The 23,352-nt window shown below is 35.7% G+C and overlaps 1 protein-coding gene across 3 annotated transcripts in view; it reads right to left on the bottom strand.

The window, feature by feature from the left end:
• Nucleotides 1-23,352, bottom strand: part of LOC106060404 (uncharacterized) — a 42,394-nt gene that overhangs the window by 3,706 nt on the left and 15,336 nt on the right. For all 3 annotated transcript variants that reach the window (XM_056044707.1, XM_056044696.1, XM_056044703.1), the window contains exons 2-9: nucleotides 17,964-18,021; nucleotides 17,027-17,114; nucleotides 16,670-16,778; nucleotides 16,378-16,538; nucleotides 15,698-15,769; nucleotides 7,036-7,197; nucleotides 5,178-5,298; nucleotides 2,755-2,879 (exon numbers count right to left, since the gene is read on the bottom strand). In XM_056044707.1, the coding sequence (XP_055900682.1) occupies nucleotides 2,755-2,879; nucleotides 5,178-5,298; nucleotides 7,036-7,197; nucleotides 15,698-15,769; nucleotides 16,378-16,538; nucleotides 16,670-16,778; nucleotides 17,027-17,082 (806 nt within the window). In that variant the 5' untranslated portion in view covers nucleotides 17,083-17,114; nucleotides 17,964-18,021. The remainder of the gene's footprint in view (nucleotides 1-2,754; nucleotides 2,880-5,177; nucleotides 5,299-7,035; nucleotides 7,198-15,697; nucleotides 15,770-16,377; nucleotides 16,539-16,669; nucleotides 16,779-17,026; nucleotides 17,115-17,963; nucleotides 18,022-23,352) is intronic.

Genomic DNA, 23,352 nt, shown 5'->3' with positions numbered 1-23,352 from the left:
AGCCCCGACGCCCAAAAGCGTTTTCTTGCATTTTTCTTTGCAGAAACGCATTCTTCTGACATCTACAGCTCATTATTTATCAGTGGGGTTCTCGGCGAAGCCCCGACGCCAAAAGCGTTTTCTTGCATTATTCACGGCTGAAACGCATTCTTCTGACATGTACAGCTCATTACCTATTAGTGGTGTTCGGGGCGAAGCCCCGACGCCAAAAGCGTTGTCTTGCATTTTTCTCTGCAGAAACGCATCCTCCTGACATCTACAGCTCATTATGTATCTGTGGGATTCGGGGCGAAGCCCCGACGCCAAAAGCGTTTTCTTGCATTTTTCACTGCAGAAACGCATCCTCCTGACATCTACAGCTCATTATTCATCAGTGGGATTCGGGGCGAAGCCCAGACGCCAAAAGCGTTTTCTTGTATTTTTCACGGCTGAAACGCATTCTTATGACATCTACAGCTCATTACTTATCTGTGGGATTCGGGGCGAAGCCCCGACGCCAAAAGCGTTTTCTTGCATTTTTCACGGCTGAATCGCATTCTTTTGACATCTACAGCTCATTATGTATTAGTGGGGTTCGGTTCGCCCCGACTCCAAAAGCGTTTTCTTGCATTCTTCACTGCAGAAACGCATTCTCCTGACATCTACAGCTTATTAATCATCAGTGAGGTTCGGGGCGAAGCCACGACGCTGAAAGCGTTTTCTGGCATTCTTCACTGCAGTAACGCATTCTCCTGACCTACAGCTCATTATTCATTCTATTATAAAGTGCCTTTTGAATAATGAGAAAAATATTCTAATATGAATTTATAGTCACTTAATACAATGCAAATAAAACCGATTTGTTCTTTGAAAAGATTAGATACCCCACATATTAAGATTAAGGTTTTCAGGATCGCCGCCGAAAAAAAAAAAATTCGATTAATAATATTCAATAAAATTCTAGCATAAACTGTGAGTTATAGTCCTAAATTTATTTAACTAGAAAAATATGAGAGAGTAAAGGTTGGAAAAAGTCGACTAGGAAAAGATTATCTGGCTTTTGAACTCATCTCAACCGTGACTGTAATATTGAAAAATTTCGTTTGAATTATAACTTTTCCAAAGCAAAGTCTTTCTTAAAATAGTTATGATAAATTCATGTGAAACTACACAAACTCTGTCTGGAAAGGGCGGTAAAATGAAAACGATTAATCCTCGCTCCTTTTTATAATTTCTGCTAATGATTGCATTTTGCATTAAAGAATAGGGGTTGGGCGACTCGATATAAGAATTTACTTTATAGCATATATAAATTATTAGTGACAGATTTTTTAAATTTTGTAATTTCTTACTATAATACAAAAATAAAAAGTATTGATTTGTCCGATGGGGGGAAGGGGATTGCATGTATCGCACTTCCACCTGTTTATATTATATAGATATTCGACTAATTTTGTTCACATACTATGATTTCTCCATAAAAGTAGGACGGCCCCCCCACTCAAAGGGTTTAGATGGGAAGGGCAGTGGAGGTATTCGCTCTTCCCCTTCCAATCGGCCAACAGGTGAACGACATAATATAAAGACCGGTTAAAATACCAATAACAAGTTTTAATCATATATATATAATATATATCTAATTGATTCTATTAGAAAGCTGTGATTTCTACAAATAAATAAGACCGCCCCCCCCACTCGAAAGTTTATGGTGGAGGGGGGGGGGGGCGGATTGATGCCATCGCCCCCTCCAGACCCTACCAAATCGGCCAAAATACTAGAAGGGGGGGGGGCGAAATAATCTAAAAATAGGTTGAAATATAAATAATTAGTATATATTATTAACATAAGTAATAAATTCGCATACAAATTGTGTGAATTCTATACTATAATTCGTCCGCCCCCCCCCCCCCCCCCCCGATCCGCCAGTGGTTTCTGGTGTCCTGTCCTGAGTAAATAAATATATAATTCAGGGTAAAAGTTAAAGTAAAGTTTCTCTTTCAGATCATGGAATCTAAGGGGCAGATGATGTTAAGGTCATCTATTTCTATGGCAAACAGTTAATGAGCAAGGTGTCATGTGGCCTACCAACCGCCTTTACTTTTCCCCAACTTAAATCAGGTACCCATTAGAATTGGGTGGAAAAAAAAAATCCTAAAAATCCTGAAATTCAAAATCCCAGTCTTCACAGAGATTCGAACCCAGTACCCCAGGTTCAGAAGCTAAGTGCTTAACCACTAAGCCACCACGGGTACTTAAATTTTTATTCATAGAATATTTTTTCAGTAAGAAAGTAAAGGCAATTTAGATAAAGCTATATACTTTAAGAATATTAAATTAGCTCAACAAAAATAGTTCTTAAAGATGTATGATATGAGATAGACTCCCAATAAACTCCAAATTGTTAATATATAATTGGTGTAAAACACAGGTTAAGGTCAAGAAAGTAAGTTTTACAGTATATCTGATAATAATGAATGATGGACTAAATTAAAAATATGATTCCCAATACAGAAACAGTAAATTGGATATTTATAAAATAAAAAAGCATCTTTCATGCTTCTATAGCATGTTTAGTGTCCAATCACTTTTGTGGCCAATCATTTAGTAGAAAAAATTGATGTCTATTTAAATTATAAAATAGGAGGGGGTGGGGGGGTGTGTGTGCTAAATTTCAGCTATGCCTACAATGTGAGGGAAATATTTTTCAAGTCATTTTTTTAAAATGATAAATGTAAGTAGCCATCAGATATTTAATAAATGAAGCAAAAAACTTACCTAGGCCCAAAGATGTTACACATGCGAAATATAAATGATGACTCTTTGGCAGTCAGGTATCGATACATAGTTAAGTATTCATCATTTGGTCTAAGAATACAGTTGACTAAAACTATATAAAGCACCTGAGAAAGAATTAACAAATAGTTACACTTAATTTTCATACTGTTATGACTTTGCCATGCGCACCGCCATCCAAGATAGTGCAGAAAGAAGGTGCGCACTATCAGTGACCAGACAAGTCGGATGTTGACATAAGAGACTAACGATTTCCGCCCAAGTCTAGAGCCAATATGGAGATGCTGTGCTCAAGGCAGACGTTACTAAGTGTTTGTGATGTCCTCGTGTAAATAAACGTCTATGTCCTCGTTGAGTTGCCTCACTTAAGTTATTACAATTGGTTGTCAGAAGTGGGATTATAGGCAACTCAACGAGAGGAGGTAGGATTTACAATGGCAGCTTTGAAACGATTAGACCAACTCTCAGTTAGAGAGCTTAGGAAGGAACTTCGTAACCGATATGAGATAATTGGTGGTACAAAGGAGGTGCTTACAGCTCGTCTCCGGCAAGCCTTGATAGATGAAGACGAAGATCCAGATACCTACTTATTTGAAATTGAACCGGAGATTTATGAGCTTATTGGCAAGATAAATGAAGCAATGTGTGAACAAATTAACAGTATGGGGAACAAGGTAGATAAAATGTTGTCTCAGCTGAAAGAAGGAGTTAACTCGTTTGTAAAGGAGCAGTTGCCTGTAGACTCGTTGGTTAAGAAGTTGCTTGGTCAAGACTGTGGTTGCACAAACAGTGGTGACGGAGACGCTGGGGATTTGAGCGCCGTCTGTGTCTGTGTTGTGGGCAAGTCTTGTGGTTGTGACTTTCAAGACGAGAAACGTGATGGCGATTGCTGTGATAATCTCAACGAGATGTACCGAGTCAAACGGAAAGAGACAAATGAAGTATTTGTTCCTGTTGTACCTGTTACCAGTACCTTAACTGAAGTCTGTTATGTGCCTGAAGCGTTTGTTCCTGTTGTACCTGTTACCAGTACCTCAATGAGCCAGACAGATGAAGACAACATTGGGTCTGCGTCTAAGCCTGTTGCTGTGGACTTTAAAGACCTCTGCCTATCTGTCGGTGCTCACGAGGGAAATTCGAAGCTTGACAACAGCATCCAGAAGTTTAGCATGAACTGTACGTGCGGCGCTTCACACATAGAATTTAGATGCCAAGAAAACCACCAACAGCGCATATGTACTTCTACCATCATCATCGACATTGGCATAGATGAATGTCAATCAAATCACTCTAAATCTGAGCTGTCAAGAGAAAGACATTTTCCACTTGAACCTGAAGAGACCTATCTTCTGGACGTAAGACTGTTGTCTGAGGATGACTTCGGTGCATTGGACTTTGCTTGCAACGTGGCTGCAAGCGAACCTGAAGCTCCCTTGAGAGGCGTCTGTCGGGAAGGTCTGCTGAAACAGCGTGTCAGATCAACGGCTGTGCTGAAGAAAACAGTGCTCGACCCTATCTCTTTGTGTGGCAAACGGCCACGTCATTATCGCAACAACAGCCTGGTCAACTGGAGAAAGAGAAAGCGGCACTGGAAGAAAACAATGCGGATGGCCTCGTGGCGCCTGTGGCTCCCACTGATCGACCTCCACCTGAACTGTCAAACCTCAGCTGCAGTGTTTCTTTTCGGGACGAAAAGTGCTAAGACGGGGGCAATGTTATGACTTTGCCATGCGCACCGCCATCCAAGATAGTGCAGAAAGAAGGTGCGCACTATCAGTGACCAGACAAGTCGGATGTTGACATAAGAGACTAACGATTTCCGCCCAAGTCTAGAGCCAATATGGAGATGCTGTGCTCAAGGCAGACGTTACTAAGTGTTTGTGATGTCCTCGTGTAAATAAACGTCTATGTCCTCGTTGAGTTGCCTCACTTAAGTTATTACAATACTATATATGATATATGTTAAGTAATTATATATATATATATGCTAAAGCCCTAGCCAAATCATTCACCCATCACAAAAAAACATTAAATTTTAATCAGTTTGTTTACCATATACAAGGAACAACTAAGCAATAGTCCCCTTTTAAACAGCAGCATTTAACTCTTCCCATATATTTTGGCAGTTTTATTCAATATGTTTTAATAAATCCAGTTTTAAAAAGTTCTTTATTATACTACTGAGTTAACCATCCTAACCATCCCTAGTGCTATTAGAGCATGGAATGGGTTGCCTGAGCTAGCCAGGAAAACCAGTGACTTGGCAGAATTTAAGTCATTGGTTAATATGCATGACTAAATGCATGACGCGTAGGACGTAATCATCTTCTTTTTTGAAGTAACGTCTGTATTATATAAGATAACATTAGTGAAAAAAAAAAAGGTTATTGAAGAATAAATATTACCTGATGAGCTAAAACAAAAACAAATGGTATTAACACAAGCCAGAAGAAAGAGTATCCAACTTCATAACGTGGAAAAGGTTTATACCAATGTTCTGAGGTTTCTTCTGGATACCATCTGATACTATAAAGAAAGAAAAACAAATATTGTCATAATATAATAAAAAATTTAAGGCTTCCAGAATTATAATTTATAATCAACACCAATTAATCTACACCGTACCTAAAAAACTAAAAGTTTATAAAAAATTCAGTCCATGATAACAGGTGGTCTTATCCCAATCCACTAAAGAGAATGAAATGCATAAGGTAGAGGGCAAATGTAAAGCAAGTCTCAATCCCTTCTCCCCACGCAAAAAAAAAAACAAAAAAAAAAAAACGGCATTTTCCAACAAATGATGGGCCCCTACAGTTTAAACAAACTAAAATGTATTGCTATTTCTATTTGGCATGTGGATGTATACATTTTGGAGGTGCAATCATTATGAGTCCTAGGGGAGTTGGGGGAAGTGAATTGCAGGACTAGCTAGCTAGATCTAGATCACTAAAAATCACTTTAGCATGAAATATTTAAATAAGCAAAAATATATTTTAAAAAATATTGGATAATAATTTGAGGAGTGTGGTCAATGGATGGCTGCCTGGACATGCGGTTTGTGCGCTGGACTGTCGTTCGAACATATTGATGGTCATGGGTTCAAACCCTGCCCGCTCCCATCCCCTGTTGTCCTGTGGGAGGTTTGGACTACGAAGTAAATTATCTTCAACTCTGAAGGAACATCTGAAACATGTAAAACATTTTACAAACATCAGTGATGGGAACAGACTTTTAAAAATTTTTAGGAAATTTTGTAAACCCCTTCCCCCCTCCCCCCGTTTTATAACTGGCCTGTAGCTGCGATTTAAAAAAAAGATGTTGCTGAATTTTTTAAAATTATGTAGAATCATTTTATTTAAGCGTGGTCGAGAGGCCAAGTGGGCTTGAACTTGGCTTGGCTACCTAGAAGGGGGCTTGAGGTTCGACACCGGACTTGGGACTTGGGCAGAGTTGTGTTTACTGAGCGCCTAAAGGCAGCACGGAAAACCAACTCCTAGATACCCCCTCCCCCCCACTGGTCCACAAATGAGATTGGACCATAACCACTCTAGTAACTGTAGTCTAGACCGAGATCTAGACTTATAAGACAATGATGAATACAGTAACATGAGATTTAAAAAAAAAAAAAAGAACTTTAACTGTGTCAAAAGACCGGATGTGTGCATGTTCTAAACAAATCAAAAATCTTATTTCTCATTCTTCCGAAAATGGAAAAATAATAAAATCGAATTTTTTTCACTAAAAAAAAAATTGGAATTTATTTTCAAAAAAAAAAAAGGAAAATTTCGGATTTTTTTGCTAGAAAATCGAATTAGAAGAAATTTTCAGAATTCCGATAATTTACATCATTGAAACATGTTTTAGGAGAATCACTGCAAATTTCAGGAGACTTTTATTTTTTTAGGATAGTTGAACACTGTTTGATGTCTTGACAGTAGTTTGATAAAAAAAACAAAAAACCTAATGATACTTTATTTAACTACAAACATTTTGTTTTATAATACCAATTTATAAAGTAATCCAAAAAAAAAAATAATAATAATTTTGACTTAAATTCTCCAAGTAAATTTATTTGACATAATAAATAGATGGTAATTGACACCTGACGATTTTATTTTCCTTAAATTAATTTGCCAACCTCTGTACAGTTTCACAGGCCAACATCACATTTCTTTTAATAGCTTTATCAATCTTGAAAAAAACTTTACACTTAAAAGAAAAAAATATATACACATAGATAAATATTATATAAAAAGGGCTTACACAAAAGATAAAAGAGTTGGTAACAAATGGATGTACAATGATGTGACCTTATCCAGACTGTGAAAGACCAATGAGTTCCTAAACACAAGCAAAGCCCATATTAAAGGCCCATTGGCTACAGCATAGCCAACAACAAACATCAATTCATGTTGTGGAGCCAGCCTGCGAACATTAATAAGCAATATTTTAAAATGAGATAAAATTGAATTGGATGCACATTTTTAAAGTAGTTTACCAGTATAAATATAAGTTATGTGTATGCTGATCAACTTTAGAACATATTTTAGACAGGTATGGTAAATTATAAATAAAATAAAATGGTCTGAACATAATCAAAATGGAAATGTGTATTACCAGACTTGGAAATGTGTATTTTCCTAAATATTAAGGATTATACTCACAACAGACTGAAATCTATAAAAATTATTCAAGATACACAAAATGCAGCAATCCAAAACCATTTCACAGCATAAAGTTATTTAAGACATTCTGTACTAAATATTCACACATTAAGTCTGTGTCATAGATTTGTCTGGAATATGTCAGAAAGTTGTAGTTCTTTGTCAGTAGCACCACCTGGCAATGATTTAATGGTCATAATACCTCTAGTGTTTTATTTCTGATTCTATAACAGCACCAACAGTAAATTTTGTTAGAAGTGGTTAGACTTAAAGGAGATGTAATGGTTTCCTTGGTTGGATCAAAAGACCTCCAGTCCTATCACAACAGTTTTGTTTAAAGGTATTTTTTTTTTACCAAGATATGCTAACACTGGAAATAATGTATCACTCTTTGAAAGAATCCAGATTTTTTTTTTGCAGAGTCAACAACGAAAGTTGTTTTAGAAAATCATCAAACAGATATGTTGAAAGAGAGCGCAAGGAATGAAGACTTTATGCTTTTCTTTAGCAAGCAAACTCAGCCTTGAACATCCCTAATTTCTATTTTGAATTTAGGCTTTCATAAGTAACGGAACCTAACTCAATCACTAGTGACTATAGCAGTAGCTTTAGATCTGCAGCAGGAGATACTTTTACAATTTTAGAGCCAGGGCACATCAGTTTGATTCCCTTTGTCATGGTGTTGACACTGATTAAAAGGGAGATTTAGCTCAGCCAATATTTCTGCCAATAAAACATCTGACCTTTTCAAATTCATCATAAAATATCTTTTTCCAGAAGCTGGTGGTTTACAAAAAATTGTCATAGATATAGGGACAGCTTCATTATTAGACTACTCAGATTAGTTGATTGATTTTTAATGAGTATAATGCCCATTACATGTCTTTTAACAATTGTATTTATGTGAATATAATGTAAAATACTTAAGTTAGAATAACACATTTTTTTTTTAATTCCATAAATAATAAGAAATGGAGATTGATCAATATCCTTATGAGATGGTAGAAAATGCTGCTTCTGATTGACCAATCTCCTTATGAGATGGCAGAAACTGTTGCTTCTGAGAAGTAAGAAATCTAGCTATTAGATCTAGTCAAAATCTAGTATTAGATCTACTTTGATCTAGATGTAGCTATCTAGAGTAGTTTATGCTATTCGGACAGCTATAGGCCCAAATTTGAAAGTTTGACTTTGACAGCTGTTAGACACCTTATTTATATAGGTTAGTTATTTTAGTTATTTAGCGACGCACCATAGTAGACGCATATTGAACGGGACTAGTGACGTTTGGGATATGTTGGGTTAGAGACCGGAAAATCAGTTAGCGATAGAACACTCCAGGGTAACGACGTGTTTAGTGACAGAGACTTCTACTGTGGCCCTTTTATCAGAATAAATACATGTTGAATAGTTCATCATCGTTCGACTACATCTCTACACTTGTTAAAACAGGTGTTGTATGGTTCTTGTTTGTGTTGTTGGTCAACTACACGTAATACACCCGGACAATTACACCCAAACGATTGCAGAGTAATTGGTTGACTTCAAGACAGCCTGAACTAGCAACATCACAGTGGCGACCCCGAACCTCGAAGCCGGACCCCTGTTGAAGCCGAACATCGAACCGGACCTCGAAGCAGAACGTTTACTCAGGTGAGGGTCGTGCACTCGAAGATATAAGATTTCATCGGAGTACGGCTGAACACAGCAGCATCGCAGAGTGACTTTGTTCTAGATCTACATACAGTCATCGCCTGTTTGATCGCACGTTCAACGAGCCGTTAACTCAGGGTGACCTTCGTCAGGACAGTAATCATCGTAACGTCTGGTCTACTTAACCAGTATATTATCAAAGCCTGATCTTCATATGCTGAATCGACCTACAACCAGAGAAACCGTTCATTCATAACGGGTGAGAGATCGTTAGTGAACCTGTTGGACATATTTTTTCTTCGTCATAGGAGCCACATTGAGTATCAAGTTTTACCTCGTCAGTTTCGAGAAGGACAGTTTGCCCGCTGTCAGAAGTATTGTGAGTACTACAAGTTTGGTAGCTAACTAAATCGAAATCGCTCTGTCGTCTTACCCTTGGAGAGATTCTTGTGGAGCAGTTTGCTCATTGAACCGGTTGCTTGCCACGTTTATAACGGTCACTGTGTTTAACCTTTGGAAGGTTAGTAAAGTTGTATGTATCATTACTGAACATTGATTTATCTAGTATTCGTCGGTCTAGACCATATCTAGACGTGCTGATATTGTTGTGGAAACAGCTACATCCACTTAATTTCGTTGAAAACCGTTAATCGTCTAACGGAACGTCGTCGGAGGTGACCTTGGTTTCACCTAGTCTACATTGGACAGTTTGGTCTAGTGAAGCAACGTACAACAGCAAACTTCGTCGTACTACCAGAGTAGCAGCAGAAGCAGTGAACTATTTTAGAGAACCGTTATTCGTCAGCCCAGATCAAGTCATCGTCAAGAAAGCCGTTATTCGTCAGCCCAGATCAAGTCATCGTCAAGAAATTCGTTATTCGTCAGTCGTCCAGATCAAGTTGCCGTCAAGAGACTGTTATTTGTCAGTAGTCGTCTACACAAGTCAAGTCATCGCCAGAAGAACCGTTAACCTATTCGTCAGTAACTGTGTACACAAAGTCGTCGGAACTACACATACGGTCATCAACAGTCGTCGAAGAAACTGGAACATTTTGCTGTGGCATATCAGGACATCTGTGGCATTACGTGGGATACTGGTAGCACCGGAGAGCAGAGTCAGAACTGGAAGAGAGGCAGTGGAATTTGTTGTGATCTAGCATATTCGGGAGTCCGAACAAAGGGATCTTTCTTATCAAAAGCTAAGTGCCATTTTTCTTATTAGTGTATGTTTAGATTGCCCTTAGAAATAGATTTTGTCTAAATTTGGTACGTTAGCCTGAGTAAAATCAGGTGGTGCGCCTTAAAACCCGTCGGGGTAGAAGACGTAATTTAGATGAAAAGCTATATTATACATTTAGGGTTGTAATTTGTTTTGTTTGTGTAAACGTCATATCCGTTGTTGCCTGGTTACTTCGTGACGTTATCATTGTGTGCCATATTGTCACATCCCAACCCATAGCGATAGTCTCATTTTAATTATTTCATTTGTTTATATTATTTTAAATTATTTATTTTTATTAATTTAATTAGATCTGTATTTTTTTTTCACTTAATGATAGAAAGTGCGGGTAGGATTCTTTTACTGTGAATCAGACTAAAATAATTTTTAGTTTGAGCGGTTAAAATCAAATATGATTTTGCCATGAGAATAATGCCGAAACTGGCTATGTAGTCAAACACTATCGTCTGGCTAAATTTAGATCTGCAAATTGTTGTACATCTCTTTGGTACAATTTAATCATCTAGACTCTAATTTGAAATATTATTAATTGAAAGATGAATGAAGGTAGTACATTCTAGATATATATATCTTGTTGAAGATATATTTGACATTGTATACACATATTTGTTTCGTATGGTGAAATAGAACCATAATCTACTCTAGATCTAGACTCTAGACAGTCTTTGAATTTACTCTAGACACTTCACTGTGACTTCAGTCATACCAGATTTTAAAAGTGATAATAGTTATTCATACTAGATCTAAAAGTCATAGTGCTCTTGATAACTATAGATCTAAATAGTATTATTATACATACTATAATATACTAGATTTAAATTTGGGTTATACTAGATCTAATATACAGATTTGAATATAACCATAATAACTCAGACTAGATTTACACATTTACTAAATCTATAGATAGAGACATAACACTTAAAACTTGTATAAAAGTGTGTAAAAATATAAAATAAGTTTAAAGTATAGCCATAACCAATATAGGCTAAGTAAAAATATATATAAAATATAAAACACAATGGCTACATCGTCATATGTGGACCTTAAGGAGGTTAAGGAAACAGCTATGCAGGATGGAAAGGCCATGGAGTTAAAAGGAAAGGACTTAGCAGCTTATGTACAGCAAGTTGTGAAGGAAGAAACGGAACGTCAAAGACAAGAGATAGAGAGACAAGATAGGATCAGAAAGGAAGAATATGAGAAGCAAAAAGAGGACCGAGAACATGAAGCTAAAATGGAGAAGATGAGATTGGATGCAGCACAAGCCAGAGCCCAAACTGAACAAGGAAATAACACAAATAATTCAAATAATTATACCACTCAAAGAGACAACCCCAATTCACAAACATGGCTAAAGAGAAAGATACAAAGTTTTGATGAACAGAAGGATGACATTGGTGATTTTTTGAAAAGATATGAGGCAAAAATGTCTACATTTAATATGCCTGAAGAGGAATGGTCTGAAATACTGATAGACTTTGTTCATGGTCAAGCTCTAACAATATGCCAAAATCATGACCATCATATTGATGATAGCTATCAGGTTTTAAAAAGAGAGTTATTAAATGCATATGGTCATAATGCTACAACTTTTAGAAAGAAATACTTTGACAATATACCATCATTAGAAATAGAACCCCAAACTACTATTAATATGGAAAAGGATTTTTTCAATAAGTGGGTAAAATTAGAAAAAGTGAATAACTCTTATGAGGGATTAAAAAATTTTATTCTAGTGGACAACTTTGTAAATAAATGTGATCCTCAATTACAATCTTTTATTAGAGAAAGAAACCCAAAAACTATAGATGAAATAACAGAGATAATGAGAGTCTACAAAAATGCCTATCCAAATAAACCATTTTCTGATAGAGATAAGAGCAAAGTAGATTTAATAGGATACACCAAAGAAAATGTTGATAGAAGTAGAAATAGAAACAGATCAAATAGTGGAAATAGAAAATATAGTGAAATAACCTGTTTTAAATGTCAAGGAAAAGGTCATATAGCAGCTAACTGTAGAAGAGGGAATAGTAGGTCTGGAAGTAGAAATAGATACAATGAACAAAATAACAGTAGATATAGGAGTAGAGATAGGAATGACAGGGGAAATTATAGAAATAGGAGTTACAGTAGGGAATACAAAAATAAAGGTACAGATAGGATATATTTCATGGAAGGAAATAGGAACAATTTTGCAGTGTACCCAGGGTTTGTAGATAGAATTCCGGTGGAATTAATCAGGGATTCAGGTTGTAACACCTTGGCAGTAAAAACTAAATTTGTCAAACCTCATTGGTATAAAGGGTTTACTAGGAAGAGGAAAGGAGTTAAGAGTCATAATCCACTACAAAACGGAACGGCAGTCAGAATGCAACTTAATTCTGAGTGGAAACCAGGAACAGTAGTTTCGAAGCATTCTAAGCCTAGATCGTATAATGTCAAAAGTGGAAATAAGGTCTACAGAAGAAACAGAATACACATCAGAAAGTCTTCTGAGAAAGCAAACAGATTTGACAACAATTATGACTTTCCAGATGACCTCTCAGAACAACCAGAACCACTAGATCTAGAGAGTCCAATATTACAAACTACACTAGATTTTGAGCCGCCACTACACACTGCTTCTTCTAACACCTCTAGACCAAATGAACCTTATGTAACACGCTCAGGCAGAATAGTTAACAAACCCAAGAGACTTGATTTGTGATGAACTGATTAGACTTTTTAGTTGACTAGTTTGTTAGTTATTCTGATAAATAGATTTTCTAAATTAAAGAAGAGAGATGTAACATAATAGTAATATATGTACATTTGCACACTAGCGCGTCAGTGCAACACCGCTTGTGTTTACGTAATAAATGGAGTTCCTAATATGTCTTCCCTCTTAAACACTAGTTTGTTATTTGTGTAATGCAAATATTCTACACACCTTATTTATATAGGTTAGTTATTTTAGTTATTTAGCGACGCACCATAGTAGACGCATATTGAACGGGACTAGTGACGTTTGGGATATGTTGGGTTAGAGACCGGAAAATCAGTTAGCGATAGAACACTCCAGGGTAACGACGTGTTTAGTGACAGAGACTTCTACTGTGGCCCTTTTATCAGAATAAATACATGTTGAATAGTTCATCATCGTTCGACTACATCTCTACACTTGTTAAAACAGGTGTTGTATGGTTCTTGTTTGTGTTGTTGGTCAACTACACGTAATACACCCGGACAATTACACCCAAACGATTGCAGAGTAATTGGTTGACTTCAAGACAGCCTGAACTAGCAACATCACACAGCGCATTATTTGACAATGGTTCGACATAGAAAAGAAAATGAAGTATCAAAATCTTCTTTAGTTTAAGGAGAATAAGGATGACTACTTATATTTGTACCCCTAACCTGACAGTATTAACTTCCTCCCCCGCAAAGAACAATCTACTATCTTCCAACTAAGAACAGGACACACACCACTATTAAATTACCACCTGAACAAAATAAACTCCACACAACTACCCCTTTGCAGACACTGCGCCCACCCCTTTGAAACCGTAAACCATATCCTCTTTGAATGCCCCTCCCTAATCCACCTTAGGCAGACCCTACTTCCACTACAGCCCAACATAACCAACACCCTGTACGGCAGTGCTGAACAACTGAAGAAAACAGCACACTTTTTTCCCTTGGCACAGTCTGCAAAAGAGCTCTCAGCTCAGCAGCAATAAAGCTGGCTAGAAGAAGAAGAAGTACCCCTAACCTATATTTGTTATTATATTTAAGGTCAAAGAGGCCATGTGTTTTCATTTAATTTGGACAAATTTGACCCACATTATTTGATTCCGGACACCATTATTTATTTTGGACAGTCTCTATATTTAGGCCTCAATAAACTCAGATTTTAATTCTTTACTAACATTAACTAAATTTTAAGATCCCCAGGCATAACCCCTCACATTAAATCATTAAGATGTTTTGGAATTATGCATAAATATGAACACAAAATATAAAAATATGAACACAAAAAGTAAAAATATGAACACACTTATTCTACCAAAATTAGGTCAATGGGATAGTGACTTCTATACCGACTTTTTGACTTATTTTATGTTTGAATTGTTTGCATGATTAGATGTGTTGAATTTTTGTGTTTTTTGTTTATTAATTTAATAAATTTCTAATACAGATGTCAAATGATCTTTTGTAGTATAGTACATGTTAGGATAGCCATTCTTGTCTAACTGAATCCTCTATATTCTCTCTATATAAATCTAGATCTATCTAGTAGGTCTAGATCTAAGCATTTGACTTCATTCAATGTACCAAGCTCACTCCAAACATTTGCCCATTTATTCTTTATTTTAAAAAAAAAACAACAAACGAACAAATATAATATAAGATCATTTTTTATTGATGTCCAAAACTGGCTGTCCGAAATTAATTTTGGTAAGAAAATCGTAATTTAATTCGGACACCCTATTGATTTTTTTTTTTGTATGGAATCAGACAACTTGGCTTATAAATCAAATAAATCAGCTTCAAAAACAGAATAAATATTGCCGGGCTCATTAGTATAGACTTAGCCAATCAAAAAATATAGTCTTAACCCTAGGAAGAGGTAAAGTCATCCGGGTAACATAGGAAAGAAAAAACAACCTGACTTACAAATTTGAAATTCGTTTTTCTTACATAAAAAGACAGCTAAATGGAAGGAAATTGGGCCAGAATCATTGGAAAATGGACAAGCACATTATACAGGGCGCTAGTTTTATAATAAATATTAAAATAATTATTTAATGACCACGAAAACAGCGAATGTCCGAATTCATGTAATGTCCGAATTAAATAAACTACTATAGTAGGCATCTGATCTGGTTAAAACTAGAACAAGATTTACATGGTTCCATGACAAATTAAAATACAACATAGACTCTATACTCAAGATCTAGCAACAGATCTAGATTCTATAAAAGAACTAAAATCAATCAATAAACAATTATTCCTATTCATAAGATTTAAAACAAACTGACACATGGAAAGGAGCTCTGCTTTATTTAAATCAGTAAGATCTACCAAATATGTTTAAATGTTCACATAGCAGCAAGCACTAAAAAAAAAATCCTATCAAGATAGATCTAATAATTTAAAAGTCCATTTTTGGGCATGGACGCACAGACCTATATATGTTGGGTTTTTTTTAAAGAATTTTTTTTTTTAAGTTTGGGGGTGGGGTGTGTGTGTTTTGTATTTTTAGATGAAAACTTTTACTCATGTATTTTTTGTGTTCATGTGTGTAGAAAATATGTCACTGTTAATGCCTTTTAGACAAAAAAAAACAACTTAAAAAATAAAAAAATTAAGATATACATACCAAAGGTAAATGTACCAGTAAGTGTTGGCAAAATAACAGAAATCTAATAAAAAATATTGGTATTTCATTTTCCTGAAAAAGTAAACAAAAATTCACAAAATAATGAACAATAAATAATATACTGTATCTGTAATTCCCTCATGGGATTCACTAGATTAATTTATAGAGTGCTATGTGACTAGGACAAATTTTCTCAAAATGTCACATCCATTATAACTTTGGAGGCTTAAAAATAATCCAACTATCACAAAGATCTAGAGAAGGGGCTATAACCATGGCAAGGTTCTAGAGAAGGGGCTATAACCGTGGCAAGGATCTAGAGAAGGGGCTTAGCGGCTATAACCATGATAAGGATCTAGAGAAGGGGAAGGGGAGAACGATTGTGTTGGTGAATTTAGTTTGGCTTGGTGGGGAATAGTAAATGCTTTTTATAAGCAATAAGTTAGTGAATAATCCAAATGTATAGATTAATTAGTTACCGAATAAAAGATTAATGTTTACTTTGATAAAAACTGTGAGATGTTAGACAAGCACTGCATACAATATCTAATCATATTTATACTACTTCTAATAAAAATATGATTAGCACATATCCAATCACTCCCTAAATAAATAAATAAATACATACAAATTTATATATATATACTTGTCCACAAAGAAAGATATATAGAAAAACTTACCAATACAGTATGAGCCTCAACACTAGTAAGATGGGAGTTGTTATTGTGTAGAAGTAAGGTAAAATCCATTTCACAGTGAGAACAAAATGAGAAATAGCCACAATGGCTACCACAGTCAAAACATACACTAATTTACTTTGAAGGCGATGATTTCTTAGAACCTTGATAAAAATAAAAAAATCTTTGTTTTTCTTCTTCAAAAGTTTAGGATTTTATTAGCTTATATTACATCGGTAGACCTACCAGATACAATAACAAAGTTTCTCTTTGAAAGTTGGTTAATTATTCTTACTCTGAAAAAGTCTTTCACATCAGGCTCCTCGCTATTTGATGGTTCAACTGTTATTTCTGCTACAGTATTATACACTTGCTTAAATGATGACCTCTGCCATGATGTAACTCTGTTAACAAATATTTAATATGTTGTTTGCTTTTGTGCTTCAAAGCAAAAGAATACTAAAAAGGTTTATAAGTGATAATGTATGTCTCTATAATGAACACATCATCAAATGAAGTGTCATTGCCATGTTATACACTAAGCCCTACCTATAACTTACCTCCTGCTGGTAATGCAGAGAATGGCACATTCTACCTAAAAACTCTTCTCCATCCTAATGTTGAGTGTTGCACAGTCTACTTTAAAACTCACCTCACTGTATCCTGAGCTATATCACTGCTTTCATCACAACTACTTTCTTTCTTCATCTGTTGAAAGCCATCTCCTTGTCCACTATAATCTAGAAATATATCAAAATCAGGCTAGTAAAATACAAAAACAAAGATATACTGCTGCAGGGGTGAACAACTGTATAGAATATACAATACACATGCATATTGTTACGATTCTCTCTCTCCTAATCAGGCCTTCTGTAAACACTGCTAAACACAACACAACAACACATTAAGAACCTGACAACAAGAGCTCCACAATAATCTGGTACTTTAATACTGAGTGAATAAGTAGAAGACAGCCAATACTTGACTATTGGCAACACATCAACAACTAAAATGTTACATTGTACATCACCGTACAAAACTCTACTGTCTCTATTTCTTCCTGGACTCATACATAACACTTGAGGACTCGACCAGGACCGACTTCATGGCCGACTAACAGTCCCGGTCTCAACGCTCTCCGGTCTTGAACTGCCGCTGTCCTACACACTGTGTCTCTGGTCTGCGCAGGCTTATGATCAGATGACCATAACACGGGCGTTATTCACGTGCAAAGTTCATGCCAGTACTGTCCCTTGCCTTTCAATATAGCACGCTAAACTGTATTGCTGGCCTGTGTCACAAATGTCAGCGAATAGGGTTATAACAATATATATGTGTGTGTTTGTAGCTGATGAATGCCTCATGAACTAATGCCCTTTGTTTTTTCTTGGTCCCGCAGGGTCACATATATAATGCATGTTTATTGTATAATAAAATACATCAAAGTCATTGTCTGTAGTATATAATTATAATAATATATTAAAAGCTGTGACAACTGTAATATATATACAAGTTAAACACCTTATGAGATCATAAAAAAGGCTACAAATATATATAACAAAATACTAATATGACAAAAGAAAACATACTGTTTCGAGTTGAATCAGCTATTTCTAGATTTGATGCCCTCTCAGGAGTAACTGAAGCCTGCATTATAAAATAATAAATGAATATTTAAATCTAAAACTAATTTTAAAAATTCATTAGGATATTATAATATGATGTATTCATATACATAATTTCTATTTTATCCCCATACTGAAAGAAAAATATTAAATAGATCTAAGGGTCAGATAATGTACTACAACAAACAAGTTTTGATGTCATACAATGAAACAAGCTGACAAGTGAAGAAATAATGGAAGAATGGCCTAGATCTAGTAGGCCAACAAGGTTGCTTTGTTGTGTATTTATTAAATAATGTGCATATAGACAATAGTCAATAGTCAGTATTAGACTGCATCACTGTATAGTTTCTGATATAATGATTATGTGAATAAATGAAAGATAATGACATGATAATATGATGATACACTTTATAAACTTACAAGACAACTAAAATTTCAGTTAAAAGTATTACATTATATAATATATAAATAAAGAGATCTTTAGATCTAAATTATTCTAAATATTTTAGTTATAAGTTACACTAGACTGACTAATTAAAGACTTACTAAGATCTTAATCTAGACCATGGGCGTAGCCAGGATTTTTTTCTCTCCCACCCCCCACCCCCCCCCAAAAAAAAATATATGTTTGTATGGATGGATGACATAATTAATCTCTATTACATTCTGGCCCTTTATTCTTTTGGAAGACGTTTATTGTGCCCTAGAATAGGTTCTTCCTGGAGTAAGTGAAAAAAATTGTAGACTCCTGGCCCTTGCCAGCAAGGGGTCTGGGGGAGCGCTGAGAGCTCCCCCAGCGCGGGGCAGAGCTCCGCCGCCAAGCACTATTTCTGTTATTGAAAGCCAACTAAATGCATATTCTGAGGTACCTACAGTGCATTATTTTGCTATTAAAAAGATTTATTTCAAAAACCTAATGTGCTATTCTTACTGACATAGACCCTCCCGCGCTGTTCGGCGCATTTGCTGGCAAGCTGTTTCCACAAAAATCTGTCACTGGCAATGTCTGAAGCCTCTTCCCACCTGCTCTGAGGACCTCCATGAAAGTGTGGCGCCAAGTTGTACTAGAATGTCATCGCATTTCTTATTATGCGTAATTCATTTTGTCGGAGAACATATCCCGCAAAACCCATCTAAGGAGTCGACTCCCATTTCGGCATAAGATTTCCTTGATTTAGACCCGATCTCTAGCCTTCTCTAGACCTCTAGTCTTAGCCATCTTTGTAGAGCCACATTAAGTGCTTTTCAATTTCATTGCACTTTGTTAATGGAGCCCAGCCACTGGTAGACATGTGTAACTTCTCTTGACTTCAATCTTGGAATTATTTGACTATTTTGCTTTAGATGTTATATCGATAAGGGAAGTTTTATCGTCAAAATCATCTGTTGGGGGTTTTTAAACTAAAATATATCTGGAGTTGTTTGTTTTTTTTAATTCAAAACCACATTTAGCTACGGTCATAGAATTTGGTGACTGTAGTTTGCTTTAGAAATAATATTGAAGAGAGAGGCTTTCAACCTTAAAGCGCTCTGTAGGGGGATTTTAAACTCAAAACTATCTTGAGGGGTTTTAAACTTTTTAAAAAGCCATCTGGAGGAGAGGGGTTGAAACTCAAAACCCCAGTTGGCTTGGCTACGCTCAAAGAATTTTAGTGTGTAATTTGCTTTTTTTTAATATTAAAGAGGTAATTTTTAGCATTAAACCCCTCTGAAGGTAAATTTCAACTCAACACCAAATAGTCTTGGCTACGCTCATAGCATTTTCATTGCAAAATTTGTTTTGTTTTTTCATTTTGAAGATTTATTTTTATAAAAAAGCAAATTACACACTCAAAATTGTATGAGCGTAGCCAAAGGGGTTTTTGAGTTTAAACCCCACTTCAGCGGGGTTTAAACTAAAAACACCTTAGGTTATGCTCATAGTATTTTGAGTGCGTAATTTTCTTTTTTTTTTATATTGAAGAGGTTTTTTTTAGCTTCAATTTTGAGTGTGTAATTTGCTTTTTTATATTGAAGAGGGGTTTATCGTAAATTTTGCTCTTGGAATTTTGGGATTGTCATTTGCATTTTTTTTGTTTTATAGAAGAGGGGGTTTTAAACTTAAAAACCCCTGGTAGGGTTTTCAAACTCAAAACCCCTAGTAGGGGGTTTTAAACTCAAAACCAATGGTAGTGGTAGGGGGTTTTAAACTCAAAACCCCCTGGTATGGGGTTTAAAACTCAAAACCCCCTGGTAGTGGGTTTCCAACTCAAAACCCCCTGGTAGGGGGTTTTAAACTCAAAACCCTCTTGGCTGTGCTAGGGCAAGTGATGGAAAATTTCGCCTAAATAAACAAAATTAAAGCAAAAGATCAGTCACTAAACTCCGACACCTCCCCCTGCGGGGGTGGGGGTGTTTGAAACCCCACCCCCACCAATAGCTACGCCCATGATCTAGACCAATCTAGATCTAGAAATCTTGTACTACTAGATTTAACTATAGTAACTGATGCCAATCGAAAACCTTCATGTTAAGGTATTTCCCTAACATCCCCTGCATTTTTTTAAATTCTCCATTATTTCGATGATTATGACAAAACTAGTCCATTCCTATTGTGCTTTGTCCATTTCTTTATAGTTTAGATATATTTAGTTTCATTTTCACCCGAGGATATTTTTTTACTTATATTCAAAGTGCATTGGTAATATTGGTATAAAAACGTCACTTTTGTTTACCTCTTGGGAAGAGTGAAGTGAGTCACGGGTTAAGGGTATTTTTTAATGCCAATGATGCTTCAGCTCAACAAAACCTATATATTATGCTTCTAATTAGGCTATGAATTATTTGCAACTATTTGTCTTATCTATCCCTTGCTACCCAAACATGAAAATTGAGGTTAAATAGGAGTGTTCGAATGATGTAAGCAATCTCAGCTTCATTAAGACTCAGACACCATTTAAATGTTAAAAAAAAAAAACATCAAAGGGATATAACTCAAAGACAAATATTTTAAATTAATTTTTTTTGTTATTTTCAAAATAATCAGCTATTTGTGGTTTACCATAAATGTGCTATTTTTTAAAAAGTAAATAGATTTACATTGATATGCACAAATTGTACCCATTTTAAAATCTTGATTTTATGACACATATACTTTGATGCTATTATCATTATAACGCAGAAACTCATATATATACAACCAACGCTGTTATGAAAATTATATGCTGTATTGTTGTCGTTCTTATGTATACATGTTTTTAACTCGTCCGTTCAGTGTATTAAAGCCATACTAAGCGGACATGGTTTTTGACTCTGTTATCATTATGTTCATGACACCCGCACTTTCTTCTTACACAATTCCACTTTCCAACATTCACACATTTTCAGTGCAAAGTAACAATTCAAATTTCAAGACTCAATCCAAGCGCATCCATCAGGCTAACACAAAACAAAAAAAGGGTCAGTGATAGCGCAACACACAGGTGTAAACCATGCCCTCAACACAGCCCCAAAAACATTATTCAAAAAGTTGTAGTAATGTTGAGGGGAAAGGGGGAGGAGCCAACAATCGAGTACCAATGGTCAAGCCACTAATTAGGTCACAAACACTAAGCCTGATAGATACGTATTATAAATAGATACGTTGCTTGTGTGTGTGTGTGTGTGTGACAAATACTAAGGGTGCTCTAAAATACGTTTTGTGGTCAACCAGGTGGCTTGAGGAGGGCGGATCTATCTACATCTATAGGTAACATAATTCACATAGCTTTTTTACTCTCCCCCCCCCCCCCCCGATAGAAAAATATAGAAATCTAGCACTGACTTTTGGGCTGTTACATACACTGAGCGTGCTAGATACATAGAGCTGTGCATGTTTTGTTTTTAGGTCAACTACGTAAACTGTTGTGTCCTCCAAAGGCTTGAGGAGGGAAGGATTATCTATTGTCTACCAAAGCCTATTAGGCTCGCCCCCAAATAAATAATATCTGGATTTATAAATTTCGAATACTCAAAGATAAAGTTCAGAATACACCCACAAAATCTTTGTTTGACCTGAAATTGAGATGATGACGATGATTAGTGAGCGTTTCACAATAGCTCTTAATAACTTATAGTAATATACAGAAAACCTCACACTATAGGAAAATCATTGGTTTTGCCAGCAGTGAAATAAAAGAATTTCATGGGTGGGTTTCAGAGCCAGTGTCTTGTTTGGGCCTCTTGATGAAGAATGCTTTGAAGACAGGGAAACACTCCAAAAGAGTAAATTTCATTGGTCCCAATTTTCAGCTTCTGGAACATATGTTATTTCATTATGCTGTGTACAATTCTGATGTGAAAATTTAGAAGTTGTGGTCGTATCGGGATAGTTTATAATAGGTGTGTCTTTCTTGATTTTTCAAATGATAATCTTGTCCATTTCCCATTTTTAATATTCACTATCTGTTTCTTCATTTCTTCCGGATAGAGTGCGATGTTCAAGTGTGTATTTGTTCTCTCACATTTGGCAAGTGTGTCAGCCTTCTCATTTCTTTTTCAAGCTTTGGAGGATTGTTTTACATTGGTCAGGAAGACAATCTGACTACTTGGAGGATTTGCTAACATGGTAGCTCTAAGCTCCTTTGCTCCCATTTCTTCTCTGTAGTTGTCATTGAGCTCACCAGTTACAATAAACTTAATTTCTTAATTATTTTTTCTTCATTGGGCCATTCAATGAGTATTCCAGCTCTTCCGTTTGTGGTGGCTTTTTGAGAACCATCCATGCAAACTCTGATTCATTGGTTGTTAGGTTAATGAATTTGCAGAAAAGAGTTCACTAAGTGAGCTCTGTTGGAATGTTGTCAAATTTTTCTTTCTCCTTATGTAATTCTTTGTAAATGATATCATTGTTATATTATCACAATACACTAACAATACTGATGTTTAAAAGTTACACTCCATTTTTATTAACGTGAAACAAGGAGAGAACAACCAGCAGAGACTAATACACAGTGAATACACACTACTGACACACTTAAGAGTAAACTGTGAACATGTGAACATACTGAACAATAGAACAAGGGAGACTACAAGAAAACAAACACACACACAACATACATAAACATAAATACACATACAAATGAAACAGATATATTTCTGCAAACAACATAATTCTCTATACAGCTTGCTGAGTTAAACTTTTCTGTTAATAACTTTTTTTTTTTTTATGTATTATGGATCAAGAAATCCACGAAAAACTGCTCTTTGACAAAACGTTTACAAAGGTACCTAAGGCACATTAATATTTAATGTTTAGAAGGACTACGGAATAGAACAACAAATCCATATATCAAACATACAATCCGTAGCAATAGACGGTGAGCTTGCAAAC

This window comes from Biomphalaria glabrata, chromosome 1 (assembly GCF_947242115.1).
Source record: "Biomphalaria glabrata chromosome 1, xgBioGlab47.1, whole genome shotgun sequence".
NCBI classification, from domain to species: domain Eukaryota; kingdom Metazoa; phylum Mollusca; class Gastropoda; family Planorbidae; genus Biomphalaria; species Biomphalaria glabrata.
Note: the sequence above shows the minus strand (reverse complement) of the source record. Positions and strands in the feature narration are given on the sequence as shown.